At 36.6% G+C, this 19,121-nt stretch overlaps 1 protein-coding gene across 1 annotated transcript; it reads left to right on the top strand.

Moving 5' to 3' along the window:
* Positions 1 to 4,737: 4,737 nt before the first annotated feature.
* Positions 4,738 to 14,936, top strand: LOC6037436 (integumentary mucin C.1). The gene is made up of 3 exons (XM_001847298.2): positions 4,738 to 5,016; positions 12,347 to 12,405; positions 12,469 to 14,936. The coding sequence occupies exons 1-3, from the start codon at positions 4,926 to 4,928 to the stop codon at positions 12,871 to 12,873; spliced, it is 555 nt and encodes a 184-aa protein (XP_001847350.2). The 5' UTR covers positions 4,738 to 4,925; the 3' UTR covers positions 12,874 to 14,936.
* Positions 14,937 to 19,121: the final 4,185 nt, after the last annotated feature.

The raw sequence follows: 19,121 nt of genomic DNA, 5'->3' as shown, positions 1-19,121 counted from the left end.
ACGACTCGTTGGGCAGGCCTTAAGCCATCGTCGTCGTCGTCGTCGTCGTCTGTCGACCTATCAGAAACCCCAGAACCTCTGCGTTTCTTGTGGTGTTTCGCGAGTTGCCTTTGTCGTCACCCTCGAAGATCGATTCAGGATCAATTACAGTTTTCTTTCTGAGTTAAGGGAAAGCTTCGCAATCTTCGACGATCTCATGGCGTAGTATGCCATGCGTCGTCGTTCAACGGTGGAGACGCACGATCCCCGAGAGTTGTTCTAACCTCAATCGCAGTGTGCCTGCTTCGAGAAGGATCGCGGCCTGCTAGGTGAATCATCTCAAGGATCATCCTGCGTCGCAGAAATCGCAACACAAACAGGTTGTTTGTTGTAAACTGTCTGTAGTAGACAACTTCTCCTCTCTACCTTCTGTGATGTTGTTGTTGTTTTCCTCTTCCACAAACTCGTGGCTTTCGAGTCTCGTTTTTGCTTTCTGTTTTTGCATGGTTTTGTTTGTTTCGCTGACCGGTTGCCGATCGTACGCGCCCCATCCGTATTTGTGTATTTATTTGTTTACACTTGCACCCGTATTAGTCGCCTGTTGGCTAATTTGCAAAGGAACACTCTTCTTGAGTTTTCTTTGAACTGTCGTCATAACAAGGTGGATTATTTTAATGTTTTGTAAGAATTTTTGTAAACAGGGGAAAATTTTAACTCATGGTGTCAAGTGACATACTTTACCTAAATGGAAATAAAAAGTCATAAAGCTATACGACAGTCAAGCAATTAAAAAATCTCACATTTTTTAACCAAATCACGATGATCGTCATTATCACAGGACGGACGGGAAGCTGTCGAAGGTGCCAGGCGAAATCTTAATGACACCATACCGTTCTTGTTTGTCGAAGAGATGATGATAGTGATGAATTATGTTTACACCCACGCTTGCGTCCGGCAGCCGTTATCAAATGGAGTGCCACGTGGCACGGTCGTTGTGGTGCAAGAAGTAGAAGAGCATTCGTAGGTGGCATGATCTTTTAGATTTGTGTTGTTTTATTTGTTTTGTCAAAAAAAAGTCAAATTTGGGTAATTTTTCGCAAACTCAAACAGAATCAAAAAAAAAAATACTTATAAGTATGCTAAGACAAATTTTTTAAGTTGTCTGCTCTTTAAATAACCCTGAAAAGTAAGTAAAAATACATTTTTTTAAACTGAATATTTTTGTAGTAATTGAAATAATGACCCTTCTGGGTTATTTCAGATTCGGAAAGTACATTCAATTTCCCATAATATGACATATCCCAAAAATTTGTACAGTCGAGTAACAAAAATGGCAGAATTTTTGAAACAATTATTGTATTTTAACGATGCAACCTGTTTTTTCGGAATTCTTAGTACGCCATTAAATCGGGCGTAAAATTTTACAAAAAAAAAACACTTTGACACCAAATTTGCATATCACCACCATTGTTGAAATTATTGAAAAAGACGTCTTTTTCTAATGTTCAAAATTGGAGGGGGTCGTACCGCTCCTCCGTCACGAGATATCAAAAAATTGACCAAGTGATTAGTTACCCCATAGGCCATAGATCAAAGTTTCACGTAAATTTATTTTAAAATTCAGGTTTCGCATATGTTGTCATTATTTTAATGATTTCAATTTTATTTTAATGTAAATCTAGTTTAATAAGAAATCATTTTTCACCTCTAATTTTATGCAAACATTTTATAGAGATAAATTCTTTAATGTTATGTGAAAGCTTTCGAGCTAACAATTTTGAAAAAATGATTTCATTTTTTTTTTGTTGACCACTTTTAAATATTAACTACAAAAAAAAAAAAAACGATTACCAAACTCAAGTTGGGTGATTCTAAATATTTAAAAAATATTTGATCAATGTGACAAATGACAAAATGAAACGCTGGTCACAATTATAATTGTTGAAATTAACCTCTATTTATAAATTGGTTTTTTCCACAGCAGCTGTGGAAAAACCACTTTTTATTATAAAAAAATATTCAAAAATAAATTAAAGGCTACGGCATAACCTTAAAGCCTTTTAATTCTCTTTAATTCTTCAATAGATTAACCTAAAATTTTTAGTTAGGTTATAAAAACATATTGAATGCAATTGTATTGAAAATTGTACAACATATTTAAAAGAAGATAATAATTTTCAAACAAGTTTGCTTGGGAATCCTTTTTCCGACTTTATGACAGAAAAATCACAAACTCCCTACTTTTTCTTGATTTTTGTGGATTTTGCGAATTTCCGACTTTTTTAACTTGGGTGGCCACACTGGTATTATAGGCATTTTGAGGTGAAATTTGTAGAAAAATGTTCAGAGTTTGTTATTTAGAAATACTTTATGTAGAAAAGCACCCCCGCAAAAGAAGAAAAGAGAAGATTTCCTCCAATTTGATCGTACTTTTGATTGCTGAGATACAGCCTGTTAGAGCTAAAATTTTGTGAAAAAGGAGTTTTTCTCAGTGTCCATTTTCCTACATGGAGACTATTAATTCGATTTTCAATGTTAAATTTTTATTTTGAAATATTCTGAAAATGATTTCGTAATTTAAAAATTCAGCCCTACATTTGAAAACGTCCAACATAAGTGTTTTTTGCCATTTGGAATAGTTTTTCTTGATTTTAAAATTTGGATATCCATTTTATTGAAAAGAACAGGAAATTTGACAAAACTTTCACATTTTAACATTGAGATAAACTCAGTTTTCACAAAACTTAAACTTTAAGAGGCAATATAACAATGACCAGTAGTCCAATCAACAAAGTCATAAACATGGAATTGTTAAAAATATTCTCAACTCTTCAAAAATATTTTCGCATTAGTGATTTTCTATCGTAAAATATTTTTAAACAGCAAAAAAACATTTTTTGAAAAATTTCACCGGTGCTACTTTAAAATGATGCCCTTTGTTAAAAACTCGAAGAAAAAAATTTCTATTGCTAATATGATTTTAAATCTTAAAATGAATTTAGAAATTTGGTTTGACAGTTTTTAAGATTAAGCACCATCTTAAACTCTAGCGTAAAAGGTGCATTTTTAGTGTCATATAAAAAAAAAAATATTTTGGGAATTCAACTTTTAGAAATAAAAAGCCGAAAAAAATCGAGATTTTTTTTCATGTACCTATTTTTTCAGAAAAGTCTCAACCATAATGTACAATTTTGCCGAAGACAACAAATCGATTCGAATATCCACATTTGTTGCCCATTTTGTGTCACCAACCCGCAAATTGTAAGGAGCATTGAATAGAAAAAACAATGATGCAAAAAGGCTTCTTTTGACACAGACAAAGTTTAATTTCAATCAAAATGAGAAAATTCAAATTAATCTTTAGTTAAATTATCTGTGCAGGTTTGTTGGGATTTCATAGTGGAATTAATTAAAACCAAACATAAATACACGTTTCCATGCAAATGACGTTTGATCGCAGCCATACATTTTAGTTAAAATTGATTGATTAGTCAATTACAGAGCGGATTCGTTAATTCGAATGGAGTTGCATTCGCATGAGCGAATCCGAATTCGCTAATTGAATCGACTGACAGCTATACTGCCCATGTTCACATAAATGTCCCATATGCAAAAACAGCAAGCTGAGAAAAACGCATTTGAAGTTTGTCCCATACATAAGGCTACGTGTTAAGTTTTCACGAAAAAACTGTATTTCCTCCTGATTTCTAGAACAAAGTACTGGATGTTATAGGCTCTTTTGAAAGAGCACACAATTTTGAACCAAACTGTATCAATAACTCGAAATCGATGAAAATGCATATGGGACATTTATGCGATCATGGGCAGTATAGAGCATGAAACCACGTGTACTGAAATTGCCGAACAATGGTGCAAACATCAGAATGACAACTGGTTTTGACGATTGAGTGCTTTTTAATTCGAAAACGTTCGAATTGGTGAGCATTCAAATTAGCGAAATTCGAATTAACAAATTAACTCTGTAGTCAAATTTTGGTAAATGAAGTGCCATAGAACAGTTAAGGTGAAACAGTACGGTGACCAGTTGCATAGTGCAAATGCAGACACTCAACAAAACCAAATGACTCTATTTATTTTGACATTTGGATTCATCTTCACGTGTATTTTTTATAAAATTTGCTCAGATTCTATCTGAACAAAACGAAACATTTAAAAACTCAAATAGAAAATCGCTGTTCTGTATGCAACAAACGTGGTTTTTAACTGTTTGTGCCCTTCAGCAACGACTTCACAGTTATTTCACATCTGCAGTACCGACAAATGTGACAGAAGATAATACTCAGAAGTGATGCCAAACATATTACATTTTAAGCGAGCAATGCTTTATATCGGCTTTTGAATGAAGTTTTCTATGTATTCATAAAATAGGTAAACCTATTCATGTACCGAAAGAGTTTTAAGAATGTTAATGGTTTTAAAATCAATATAACTGTCTAAAAACTTAGTTTAGGTAACCAGTTTCGACTCTATAACTGATTAACAACCTGTAACAACCGGTCGCTTGCCAACACTGCCAGGTACAGTGCAGCAAGGCAGGCAGAATAGGCAGAACAAAAAAGAACGACACAAAACTCGCCGTCATTCGTGTGCGGGAGTCAAATCGAGGAAGAAATAAGAGTGCTACACGCAAAAGAACCCTGGCCTCTCGTCACCGTCGTCATCATCGCCGTCGTCGTAATTAACAATCAATTACGAGCCTCTCACATCTGGTCCCAGTCCGTTTAGACCATACGCGTCAACACGGCATAGAACAAAAGAAATCCAGGGGGAATTAGGCCTACTGCAATCGATCGATCGATTTCCGGCGACTGCCCGACCATCATCGTTTTTTTTTACTGCTGAAGGCAGAGCCAAACTAGGAGGAAGAGTGGAGAGAAGGACGAGGTGATAAAAGGAAGTTATCCGATCTTGGAGCAAAAGCAACGATGACTCCGTCGAGGTTTGCGCTGGTCGTTGGCGTGTCCTGCCTGATGATGGCCACCGTGGCGTGGGGAACCGACCAAGCGGCGGCGGCAGGTTAGTGTCCCCCCTTAATCCATTGTTTATCACTTGTTTTTGTTTACCTTTGTCAGCTGTCAGCTGAGGGATCAGAGTCGTAGGTGGTAGGAAGTAGGAAAGTGGGGCATTGTGTCAAGGGTAAAGTGGGCATCGTGGGTTTTTTTCTTTTCGTAGAGATTCAAGGCAGGAAGGAGCCGCGATGAATCATCTCCCGGGGAACTTTCTTCCCGCACACAAACTTGACACACATATTATTATTTTGATGGTGGTATTGTGTGCAGCAGCCAGCAACATATGCAAATCTTTTCAGCTTTAGAAACGCAATTTCGCCACCGAAGGGGGTAAGCGAAGTGAGCACCATGTTGGCTTGTGATAAAGGGTTGGTTGATTAGTCACGATGTCACGGAAAGTTTTAAAAAATCTCATTGATAAATATTGACGGTATGGCAACCCTGTCTTATGTTATTACAAATTAAATAATTAAAATTAATAACATTTTTCATAAGACGTAGTATGGGGAAGTCACTTTTGAGTTATTGCCAAATTGAGCACATAAGCTTAGCTTTAAAATGCGTTATGTCAACAAAAAACGTTTAGAATGTAACAGCAAACCACTAAAAAAGCTAAAAAAAAATCCTACCCTTTTTTAAATACTTTTGAGGCTGGTACAATTTTATTTAAAGTTTTTATCCCTCGACTCTGGGTCAAAATAGAGGAAAAAAGTGACAAAAAAACTAAAAAAAAACACAGTATTTAAAATTTTAGGCCGATTTTTTTTAATGTTTGAAGCAAAAACTATCACAAAATCTTGTATACTTTACAAGCTAAACCCGACAAACTACGTCTTGTCTTTTTTCGTGTTTTGACGTTTTTAACTTGTTTGCTTTTTCAGAGAAGAATCTTCCTTGGACTTATACGAACCCAACGCAACAAAGAGCGATGAATTTGGTAGTAATATTTAGTTTTGAGCTTTCTGTATCCCTGAATATTTTTTCAAAAATTTTTTTTGTTATTTTTGAGATTATTTAAATATATATGCTCAACATTTAAATCAATTTTTATTTAAATCTGGTTTTGTTTGCTCAAAACATCTCTGAGTTACAATAATTTAAAAATAACTGATCGCAGGGCAAGACAGTGAGAAAAAGAGAATTTTTTTTTCAATTTCTTGCGTTATCTTTGCTTTGCTCTCTTTGCTCCAGAGAGCAAGAATACTAACTGGAGCAAATGAAACAGACAGATAATAGTCTGCGATCAGCAGAGAAGCGAGTCAGACGTGCGTCCCTCACAAACCAAAAAAGTGCTTAAAAAGTGCAAAAATGCCTCACGGCAAGAAAAAGAGGCGGTCCTCACCAGCAGGATCGGCAGATTTGAAGAAGCTAAAGAATGCCGAAGCGCTACCTGCAAAGCCAGGCAGTTTGAGCAAGGACGCTCAAAATTCGTCTGGAAACCAGTTCGCTACTCTCCTGTGGACGTGAGCGAGAAGGAAGAATTTGAACGACGGGAAAAGTTGCCACCCATTTTTGTGAAAACATCGTCATCGGATTCGGTGCGAAAGTGGCTGACCGGGTTTATCAAATCTGGTGCTTTACGAGCTTCCATTCGCTTGTGTGCTGATGGACTCAAAATTCTGCTACCTACCAGAAAGGATTACAACTACGTCCGGGATTTCCTGAACAACACCAAGATTGAATACTACAGCCATGACGATCCAGGTAAACGCCCCATGAAACAGGTCCTCCGAGGCCTGTACGACATGGATGTGAGTGTGCTGAAAGAAGAGCTCAAAACTCTTAAGTTGAACGTGATCGAAGTCTTCAAGATGACGAGACACAACAAGGACATCAAGTATCGTGATCAACTGTACCTGGTTCATCTCGAGAAAGGATCGACATCGCCGTCTGAGCTGAAAGCAGTTCGGGCAATTTTCAACATCATCGTGACTTGGGAACGTTATCGTCCAGTGCACCGTGACGTGACGCAGTGTTCGAACTGCTTGCAGTTTGGACATGGTGGAAGGAACTGTTTCATCAAGAGTCGTTGTGCAACCTGCGGAGGTGAGCACAAAACTCAAGCTTGCGAAACAATCAACGAGAACATCGAAGCTAAATGCTTCAATTGCGGCGGCGACCATTCGACCAAGAATCGAAGCTGCCCAAAACGAGCTGAGTTTGTGAAAATTCGGCAGCAAGCGACGACGAGGCACCAACCAAATCGTCGCAAAACACCACCAACTTACACGGACGTGGATTTTCCTGCTTTGGCGTCACCTGGAGCGGGATCTGTTCGAGTGGTTCCAAATCTGCAGCCATTGCCGTTGAATCAGCGGCAAAAAGTTGCAGAGAATACAACACCTCCAGGCTTCAGTCAGCAACCGAGGGAAAACCAACCAGCATCAACGGATGAAGGCAGTAGTGACCTGTTTTCAACACAAGAACTTTTGAACATTTTCATCGAGATGACAACAACACTGCGTGGTTGCAAAACTCGCCAAGAACAAGTAAGAACTCTTGGAGCATTCATCTTAAAATACAGTTCGTAGTTTACTCGTTCTAGTGATTTTGAATATTTCAATGAATTTACTTTTTTAGTTTTAAGTTAGGATTAGTTGTTAAAGTGATTTTTTTTTCTTTTTTATCCAAATGTATTCGATTCAATGCAAAAATGTAAAACAATTTGAAGTAAATAAATGAATGTGAACAGTTAATAAGAAAACGAAAAATATAACAAAGATGAAGAGCATGTAGCCATACCACTTAGAATGTAAATGAAATGTAATTATTATAAGAAAGTTCAATAAAGACATATTTAATTTAAAAAAAAACAGACAGATAAACTGAGAGATTAATCTTTTGCCGCCGTGACCGTGAATTTCACCCGTGAAAGGTCACCAAGCGCCACGCATAACCGTGTGTACTCGCGCAATTTACACACTACTGGCTGCAAAGAGATTCTTTATTTGCCACTTTATCAATTCTGCGACGACGACGACTACACCGACTCGTCTCTTTGCTGGCTGATTTGCAGCGTTCGTTGTATTAGTTCGCTCGTTCGATAGTTTTCATGTTGTGCTGTTTGAGCTGATTTATCACTTTCCGATGCGATACTATTTCGCTTTGGTTTGCACTTTAGAGAGGGAGAGAGAGAGGGGGGGGGCGCACTAAATGCACGTAATAGTTGGCAAGATTGTTGTTTTCCAACTGGTGCACACATTGAATGAGAGAAATAGAGTTGGACAAGGGCCGGCTTTTTTTTTTTCAGAATGTGATGACATTGGAAATAAACCTGATAAGAGCACCCCCTTCCCCGTCCCACTATACGAGGTGGTTGAGTGTGTAGTGGACGGGATGAGTGATGGCGATTCCTGGAATCGAACACTAACGGGAAGTTTGTGGGTGGTTCAAGGAGGCTAACCAACCAAAGTGACGCGTTGACTTGCAGCATAGAATAGAGAAAGATAGAATTGCCACTCATTTACCGACCGGGGGACAAAACTGTGCTGCCTAACTGATGCCAGCGGCGAAACGGGGAACTACAACACCCTGCGCATAATACTGTCAAGAATGTGGAGAACTGGTTGGCACATATATATTATTCATTAAAATGTAAAATGATTTAAAAAAAAACATGGAAAACAAATCAAAACAATTATGAAAATTCAAGATAAGTGCATCCCTTAACTAGGATATTTTGTTTTAAATAAGATTAAATGATTTTTTTTCGCATCAGCATCTTTTTTTTCTAAATTTCAAGATTATGCCAAATAAGTTGACACCCGTTTTCACTTCTCCAAGACATCTGTTTTGTCATGTTGACATTTCGCTGTCGCTGTCAAACCAAGTGAAGAATCGGAAGAGGAAATGACTATTTTGCCGTTCGGAGTGAAGAAAAGTGGTCGTGGTGTATCAGCCAACTTAAACCGCAATTTGCGCCTAATCCTAACGTTCTACCGCCTTCACTAGTCTCGTCTTTTCATCCGGCTTCCAAGCACCATTTCACATTTTTGATTGCCAACTGAACGTCAACAAGCCTTTTTCCATCTGTCACTGTCAAACAAAACGCACCCTGCAGAATGCACAGGGCAGTTCCATCAAAGTGCACAGTGCGCATTTCGACTGAAGTTCCCCGTTTCGAGCAGTGGTGGCGCTGTCGGCAGTGTCGCTTGACGTTTACAAGGGGGAATCGGCAAGTGGCAATTCTACCTATCTCTATTCTATGCTTGCAGTGGGAATGACGTGGTTTAGTGAGGACTACCAACACACTTTCTCCGGATCAATATTCCGCTCCGAGCAGAAACTTCAAGAGCATGGGTTGAATAACTAATTTAGAGTATCTGAAAGGCAGGTTGATGGTCTCGTGGTTGCGATTTGGATTGTTTCCATGAATTACCCAAATAAAAATTAAACTCAGAAATGTAGTTCTAAATACGTGTTTTCCCTCCTTCTTTATTTTTTTTCCTTAGAAATGAAGGACTAAAAATACCTAAAAATATATATATATTAGATGTAAAACCCTGAATAATCAACTGTAAACTACTCAGAATACAGTCCAGACTCGATCATTCGAAGTTTGTATGGGACTTTCTATAATCGAATCATGAACAAAAATATATTTTTTTCGATTTGTTTTATTTTTTTTACTTCAAACATCAAATCCGAGTTCTGCGACCCCATTTTAGACAAATTTGAATGGCCTGTAAAATTAAAAAAATGCATTTTTTCGATATTTCATCATTGCTAGCATCTTGGATTTAAAAATTTTAAAACACTTTAGAGTTAGTTTAAGGGTCATACTAAAGCTCAACAATCAAAAATAAGACAGCAAAAAAAAAATATTTTTTTGTGATTCGATTATCCGAAGTTTCGATTATCCGAACTATTCAGAATACAGTCCTGACCCGATTAACCGAAGGAAAAATTCACTTCGGATAATAGAACAAAGTTTTTTTTTTCGTTGTCTTATCTTTTATTGTTGAGCTTAAACTACTCTAAACTAATTTAAAAATTTCAAATCAAACATGGCAGCCAAATATTGATAAAATGCATTTGGTAATGTAATAGGCGACCAACCATTTTAATTTGACTAAAGGAACTCAAATAGGATATTTTTAATAATCATAAAATTGTTCTACAAGTCCAGAGTTCTTTTTTTTTTTAAAAAAAAGACTTATAAGCTATTGTGTTTTATATGTTTATAGGACCTATTTGAAAAAAAAAACTCGAAAGTTGAAGTGTTTTTTACAAAATCTGGGTAAATAAATTGTGATTTTTTTTTATCAGTTTCACTTTATTTTTTTTTGATTTGAATTGTAGTTTGATTAGAAAAATGTTTTGCTTTATCCAAACATCAGGGTCAACAATTGTGTCAAAAAATGTATAATATTACATCGGAAAATCAAGAATTTTAATCCGTTTCTGGTGAATATTCATCATGTCCACATTTTTAAGGTAATATTATCCCCAAAAAAAAGATAATATTCAACCTAACAAATTTTCAACATTCCAAAATTAAACTTTTTTTTTGCTGTGTAAGTTTTATGAAAATGTAGTTAGCTTCAAAATATAAATATTAAAAATGTTCAAAAAATGCCGTATTTTTTCGATAGTACTAAAATTTTGATAATATGTAATATGGGTATCAAACGAAGCGAAATTTTGCATGCTTTTTCACTTTTTTATATATATTATTTTTTAAATTTTCACTAAATACCGTTTTTTTTTCGAAAATAATCAAATTTTCAATGTTTGGAATATTGGTATCAAATGAAGCGAAATTTTGTATGCGTTTCAATTCATCAGACTTTTTTTTGTTAAAAACTAAAATTATATTTTTTTTAAATTGGAGTATTTTTGAAAAATAAGGTTTTTTGTAAAAAAAAAAATTTTCAAAAAAGCTTCAACGAAAAAAACTCAAAAGCATATAATTTTTGGAAATTCGAGTATATTCGAAAAAAGAAGGTATTTTATGAACAATTTTGAGTATTACATTTAAAAAATATATATACATGGTGAAAGCATTGAAAAATTAACATGATATGGTCGTGTTAAGTCGATTTTAGAAAGATTTAAAAAAATATCGGCGACAGAATTAAGGAAATAACGATAACGATTGATAGAATTATCATTATCATTATCGTTATCGAGCCTCGATAATTTTATCGTTAACAACCTTGATTAAGGTAGAGTCCCTAGATTAGGGTCTTAATGCCTAAAGGTTATATTTTTTTTGTTTTTTACACACTTTAAGTCCTTTTTTTAATTTATGCAAAAACAAAATGTACAACAATTGGAGCCTAACATTTAAAAAGGGCACATAACTTTTGTAAACAATAGTATATCCCTTTCCCTCAAATGACAGTATATATAAGGTGTGAAAGGAACACACTTTAGCCTAAAAAAGTTAAGTGCCCTAATGAAATGGCAAGCACGAATTGGCGATGGATCAACCATGGTCCCCTTGGAACGATCTTTCAAGCAAGATAAGATAAGAAATATAAGATAAACAATTGACTTTGTTTTTCGTTCGTAAGTGTTTTGCGTTGTTTCCCTTTTTATTTGTTTTTTTTGTATTTTTTTTAATTCACATATTTTCTAGTTTGACTCGAGAACTATTTATTAAAAGAAATAAATCTAAGTTTATCGCATTTGTCATAGTTCTAGTAGATTTTACAGTTTTGTTTACGAATAGATGAAAAAAAATTAAATATTATTGACAAGGGATGTCTTTTAAGATCTCGCCTGGACATGAAAAAAGTCTTCTAGCCCAACATGGTTTAAAAATGTACGAAAAACGTATTTTTGCATTTCATAAAATCAATATTTTATCATGGATTTCGATCATCTTGACTTTACTCGACGCGTATGAACGAAAAATATCAGTTCATGATTTTTATTTGTTTGATTATGAGAATCTCACTTATGAAAATATTTGAATAAAAATTACGTCAATGCTTAGAAAATTGTAGAAAAACTAGATTCTTCAAATAAAAAATAATCAAACCCTAGCGCAGCCAATATTTCGACGGGATCCTGGAGAAGGCATTAGTTCAGCCTTCTTCTTGTCATTTATTAACATTTGTAATGGTCCATTGCATTAAAATGTGTTGAAACATCACAAACGTGAAAGCGGCCAGGCCTACTGCGTAGAGTTTACCGCAGGGATGATTCGTTGAAATGGGTCAAATTTGAGCACGGAGTGTTCAGCTCAAGCACAAACACAAATCTGGATCTACGCGGGAAGTCAAATTTAGTACATTGTTATCTTGCTATTTTTATTTTTGTTATGAGCCTTAAATAATGTCGATTTCTAACTAATGGCTATTCCTTACTAATCTTCTTTATTATTTCAGTATCCTCTGATCCAACATCAACAACTCCCGCTGTAATTGACGATAAGAACACTACAACGGTAAGTTTGTCAAACTTCAAGCAAAAAGCGTCAACTAATTCATGAAATCCCATCGATCCCCAGGTCGCCCCTGACAACACCACAACCACGACCACCCTCAAGCCGACCCCGGATAACAACACTACCACCACAACGCCGTCGACAACAACAACAACCTCCACAACGGTGAAACCCACGCCAGTTCCGGACAACAACACAACCACAACGACAGCCCCAACACCTGCTCCGTCGCCAACCCCAGTTCCGGACAACACGACCACCACAACGGCCGCTCCCCCCTCCCCATCCCCATCTCCGGTAACGACCACCACTCCAGCGCCCGCCCCCGGACCGGTTCCGCACTGCAAGCGATTCGACGGGTACTCCTTCGTCGGCGGAATGATCCTCGCGTACGGCTCGCTCGCGATCGCGCTCGTTCTCTGGAAGTTCTACAAGGCCCGCACCGAGCGGAACTACCACACGCTGTAAGAAGGGGGTGGCGAGGTAAGAGCGGGAGAGAGCGGGACGGAAGTGTTTTTCATTCTAGACCAAAAAACTACACTACACTAAACTACACTAACAACAAGTCTTACTATAAACTGAACAGAATCTTTGATTATCACGCTGATTATTTCCTAATTTTGAATCTCAAAGTGAACATAACCTCAAACTCAACACGAGGACAGTTACAGACAAAAACAATGCTTGCGAAACTAAGATAAAAACTTAACTTTTTTTTGTTGAAAATTTCTCATAAACGATAGTATTAAGATGAGAGAGAAAGAAAAAAGAGAGTTGCTCAACTAAGACAAACTATTGAGCGGATTTCCCCCTGAAAAAAATCTGTATCTGAAACATTGAAAAAGTTGATAAATAAACAAACAAAAAAAAATGTGCACTTTGTGTTGATTGATTGCAACATAAAAAAAAATGTTTTAAAAATTCCAATGTCTGAGCTCTAAACTGAATAATTTGAGAAATTGGTGGTCGTTAATTTTTTGCGCCGTTCCGGAAACAACCCAGCGTGGTGTTGGGTTAAGGTGTCAGACTAGCGATTCAAAGGGAACGAGTTTGAATCTTCTTGGAAACCACTAATTATGTTTTATAATCTAATCTCAGTGATTTTTTTTATTATTTCAAACTTTTTGAAAATCTTTCAGTTCACATTTTTCACAAGTTGATAAACAGTAAAACAACGGCATTTAACAAAAGTTGCAATACATTAGAGAAAAGACAAAAAGCGTTAAAAAGCAACCTTAAACGAGGAAATATCTTATTGGAAAATAATGGTCTTAGAAATTCAAAATTGAAAATATAAAAAAAGGCATTTCAAAAAATTGGTTGCTTATTGGCTATCTAGCATTGCCAAAAAAAGTCGTAAGAACATTGAAAATGCAAAATATATTTAGAAAACAAACGAAAAAAAAAAATCTAGAATATATTTTGAAAAAAAGTATCCAAGAAAACAATTCTAGATTTTATCCAGTGCACTGCTGAATTGTAAAACGAAATAACTGTTCAAAAAAAAAGTCTGTAACGAGAAAAAGAGAGAGAGCGAGAGAGCAAAACGTCTTGACGCAAATTGAGAGAGAATCGAAAAGATTATTTCGCCAGAGAGAATTTTTTTCGCTCTATTGCTGCTCACTCCCTCTCTCTTTCGTTGCAGTATTGTAAAATGCACTAAGTTTGAAAAAAAGAAGACCCATTATTGGAGGGAAACAAAAAAAAAGTGTTACACTAAAAGTCTGAGAAAAAATCCTAAAGAAAAAAACTCTTGTAGGAGTATCATTAAATTGCACTGAGACTAAAAGAAACGAAAAAGATTGCAGGAAAAAATGTAGGATGAAACAAAAACAAACAAAAAAACACGAACGGATGGAAAGTGCTCTTAATCGATACAAGAAATACAAACAAATAAGACAAAATCTGTAGAAGAAAAACTGCGGTTCTTTCGAAAAAAAAAAACAAAATGAAATCCATCCTGTTTACCATCGCTACAGATCTCTATGAATTCCTAAATTTACTTCTGAAAAAACAACTTATTTTTCTTCAAAAAAGACCATTAAATCGCCATCACTGCAAAGCGTTGTTATCGAATTAGGTCGCAATCATCATCTGGTCTGATGGATATCGAGTATTTTTTGACGATAGATGTTAAGAATTGGTCGAAATAATTAAATAAAAAAAAAACAAGAAATAATTTTCGGTTACTTTCATAACAATCGGAACTGATTGAACAACCTGTATGATATCTGCTTTAGTGATTGATGTTTTTTTTCGTTTTCTTTTAATAGTAGCCTTTAAACAAGTCAAACTATCTTTTACTAGTTTTTCAGTCTTGATATCTATATGTGTTTAAGAATCTCTACTAGATCAATGTTCATCAAACGACAGAAGAGTAAAAAATGGAAATTCTTTACACGCATACATACGAAATAGTACAGTGAGAAACAATAGAATGCAAGCAGCAAACAAAAATGTGTCATTGCAAGCCCATTCTGTGAAGGTATAAAAGATTAATAAACTTTCTTCATTATCTCTTGGTAAAAAAATGGGTGAAATTTTAATTTTGAGAACAACTTTCCCTGCAAACATAAACTATTTTACCGAAATATTTCTGAATAAACTGAAAACAACCGGAATCGGCAAAATCTTGCCGAAATTTGGTGAAAAAAATCATTATTCATCGTACGACCAATTTTCAGTTAAATTTGTTCATTTTGAAGATTTTGATAAATGGTTTACAGATTTTAACTTTTGACAGATCTTAACTATACCGATTTCCTAACTACTGAATTCGGTAAAAAAAGACAGTGTGGTGTGATGATTTTAGAATTATGACGTTCAGACGAATCGAACACACGAAGTTGCAACGAACGAATGCCGAGCTCATTCTCTCTTGTTTTCTCTCTTTCTTGCATGTGCGGTGCTGCGTGATGACAGCAATCATTTGAACGCACTCATGAGAGTCAACTGACTGTGTAAGTGAGCGATGCGTTGCGCTCTCATTCGTTTGTGTGTGAAAAACATTAAATGGGATTAAAATTCGGATTTCCCTCGTCATCACATTAAATGTAAAAGACTCGAGTTTTAAAAATAGGTTTCTGTAAAGCTGTAAAAATGTTTTTTGTTTATTTGCCGTCAATACCTCAAAAATCTTTTTTTAATCGTCGTAGAAGCACTAAACTCGCAGTTAACGCCAAATTCTACTGGACATTTTTTGGAGTACGTTGGGGTCCCCAAGTGCGGGGGTCTCGTCCGATAATTATTGGTGTATATGTTGTTGCCTCGGTTTTCGAAGACAGCGCCTTAAACACTTGCGAAGTAAACTCAGCTAGTTTGGTAAAGTCAAACGACTTCGCGACAGCTCCTTTTCCGGGAAGAACTTTCGGTGCAGCGGTATTTCCGAGCACGACTCCCAGGGTCGCGGCAATCAGGACGATGATGGCGAGGAACTTCATCTTTTAAGGGTTATTTTTCGACTTTTCCAGAAAGGAACCCGAACTGTGGCTAAACTGAGTAAAATTGCTGGCATTTATAGTAGAAATTGTGTTTTTTATTGTTTCTTTAAAAAATTAAAGCAAAAAACAAACAAAAATAAATAAATTGGAAAGTTTTAAAAATGTTTACTGACGCAAATGGCTGAATTGAAACAGTTGTTTCAGATTTGGTATTTCCAACATTTGTTTTTGTTCTAGAACGTATACAGCATTGATTTCATTTTTTCAACGTTTTTGAGAAATCGTATTTTGTGTTTTTTTATTGCGGTTTATTCAAATTGAAAAATGACGTAAAAAAAAGACGTAAAATGAAATATAGGCTAAAAAACTAAGAAAAAACCTTTCGATTCGCACGCACTCACATTTGACATCCCTATAAATTCAGAGTGCATTGAAATGTTTTATCATAGTTTAGATCACCTTTTAGAACCATCAACATCTCGTAAAAATGAAAATCTTTATTTTTCTTATCCTGATTGCCGTTGTGATGAGTGCATCTGTTGCAAAAAAATCCAACAAAAATGAAGCTACTACGAAGGCTCCACCATCAACGACTACGTCCAAGGCTTATTATGAGGCTGTAAAGAAACAACGGGCTCAGATTTTCGCTATTTTTGCTGCTCGCAAGCAACAAATGTATGCCGAGTGCAAGCAAAAGAATCAAAATACTCCCCAAGCTAAAAATTGTGAACTGATCAAATTCCAAGTCGGTTAAAATAAAATAAAAAGAAACGACGAAGTTGACTTTATAGCTGTCGGCCACCATTGCTAGTACCAACCACTAGTGTCTTCCTTTTTATCTACAAGGACTTCGCCGCCCTGGCACGGAGCGACCGTGGCTGACTGGTTACGGTGTTCGCTTTGTAAGCGAATGGTTCTGGGTTCGATGCCCATCCGCTCCCAACGAGAAAGTTAAGAACACATAAATTTGAAATGATGAATATGAACGAAAATTCAAAATCGCTCGAGGCGGGGTTCGATCCCCCGTCCTTTGGATTGGTAAGCAAAAATGCTAACCACTAGGCCATGACGACTTGGTGAGTGTGGACTGGAATTAGGAATACTGTTACAGAGAGCGAGTTGTGGCGCTATAACCACGGCAAATAGTGTCCAGGGCATTCGTGGAAATACAATGTCCCATCCCAGAGGGTCCCGGAGTACCAAACCTTCTTAGCATGGTGCTCCCAACGAATACAACCAAAAATCTCGGAGCGTATGGTGGTGTGTCCCCACGCTTCTTCCTCCCCTGTAGATTCAGAATTGTGTTGTTGTTCGAACACTCAGTGCTCAAACTCAACCCAATTACGAGTCATCTCTGCGATACGGCTTTACGCAGTAGGCCTGGCCGCTTTAACGCTTGTGATGTTTCAATGCATTCTAATGCAATGGCGCACTACAAATGTTAATAAATGACAAGAAGAGTGCTAGGCGTCATCTAACCTAAGGCACTCTCCAGGATCCCTTCGAAAGATTGGCTGCGCTAGGGTCTGATTAGATTAGATTAGATTAGATTAGACAAGGACTTCGCCGCCCTGGGCTCCTTAGTGTATGAAAGTATGGCACGGAGCGACGGCACCGAATACCCATATTTACACAAAGAATTTTAGAGCGCCCGGCCGCGGGATTCGAACCGGCGACCTCTGGATTGGAGTCCAGTGCGCGGTCCGATTGATCCACACAGGCGGGACAATAAAAAGAAACCCTTGTCGAAAAAATCACCTTCCTCATGACTGCTTTCAATCGATTGTTGTCTCACCAGCAAGAAAAAGAGAGAGAAAGATAGCACGTGTAGTCGGGTCGCCCGGCACTTTGAGTGTTGAGCTCGACATTCTTTTGTGTAAACTTCGTGTGTGACTGACTGACGGTCGCATCCGAATGACGATCATGGCAGGCGCTGTCAGTGGACGTTCAACGATCAGGTCGATATCTGGCTACCGAGCTCTGTCAAATGTTAGTGACCGACCCTTTTTCAAGCCATTTTAGTTAATCCTGAGTGAGAATTTAAGCTCGAACCTCATATCGATTAAGGGTCGATCTCGAATAAAATAAAGTTATACCATTTAGCCTTAATTATTTAATAAGTTTTTTTTTAATATACATTACTCAACTTCAACAACAAAAATGTAGGTAGCATTAAAAATTTTGATATATTACATTTAACTATAATAATACAATGTTTCTGCGTTTAAATAAAAAAAAACGAAAACGTCGAATCATCGGAAATAAAATAGAAATTAATACTGAAACGTCCAAGCAGTGAACGTTAACAATTGGCGCATAAGAAAAGTAAAAAAAAACCAGATAAGCGATTATAGGCAAAATAATAAGATAATCAATTTCTTAAGAGAAATTGCAACTGTCAGTGATTCATTTATTCGTGATCTTCATCATCAGAAAAGTGGTTCTACTGCACGGGTCTAAAAGGATCTGTGGCTCCCATCCTACGTGGATCAACTCGCCCCATTCTCACCCACAATTGGGACCTATTCAGTTCTTCTAGGCCCAATGTCGGCGCATGGACATTGATCCTGGGTTCAGAAGCAATGTTGAGCAGTGGATCCTGCCATGGGGCTAACGTAACTTTTCGCGGTTTTTGTCCAAGAACCGCCCCTAGGGTCACGGCAATCAGGGCAACGATTGTAAGAAACTTCATTTTGGTAAAAGGCTGTTAGCTGCTTCAGGCTTCAATTTTCGAACTGTGATCAAACTGGGTGAAACGATCAGAATTTATAGCAGCGATTTGTTTGTCTGAGTTGGTATTCAGACTAAAGAACAAACATGAAGATATTGATATTTTTTTACTGACGCAAATTGTAAAATTGAAACAGTTGTTTGAGATTTCAAATTCCCAAAAATTGTTTCTAGAACCTAGAGAACTGTGAACATTAGCGTGCACATATTCTTGACTCAGAATTTTCCAAATTTTTGATCTTGTTTTTGAACTAAATGTTTCGAAAAAGATTTTAGTCATTTTGTTCTGTCGCGATCGGGGACTTCCTTTTATGATAAAACACAGATATTTTGCAATGCACAAACAACGCGTCAACCACAACATTGATTTGACAATCTTCATTCTCTCTCGCCAGCTGCGCGCTTCTCGCTGTTTTCTCGCTCTTTGTTCTCTCTCGCTAGCGCGCTCTCGCTCTCAATGCGCAATCTGTCACGTGAGCTAGCAAGGCAATATTTATAAAGGTGCGCACATTCCATAACTAGGTAAAATTAATTCTGTTGTGAAAA

The sequence above is a fragment of the Culex quinquefasciatus genome, chromosome 2, assembly GCF_015732765.1.
Source record: "Culex quinquefasciatus strain JHB chromosome 2, VPISU_Cqui_1.0_pri_paternal, whole genome shotgun sequence".
Classification (NCBI taxonomy): domain Eukaryota; kingdom Metazoa; phylum Arthropoda; class Insecta; order Diptera; family Culicidae; genus Culex; species Culex quinquefasciatus.
Note: the sequence above shows the minus strand (reverse complement) of the source record. Positions and strands in the feature narration are given on the sequence as shown.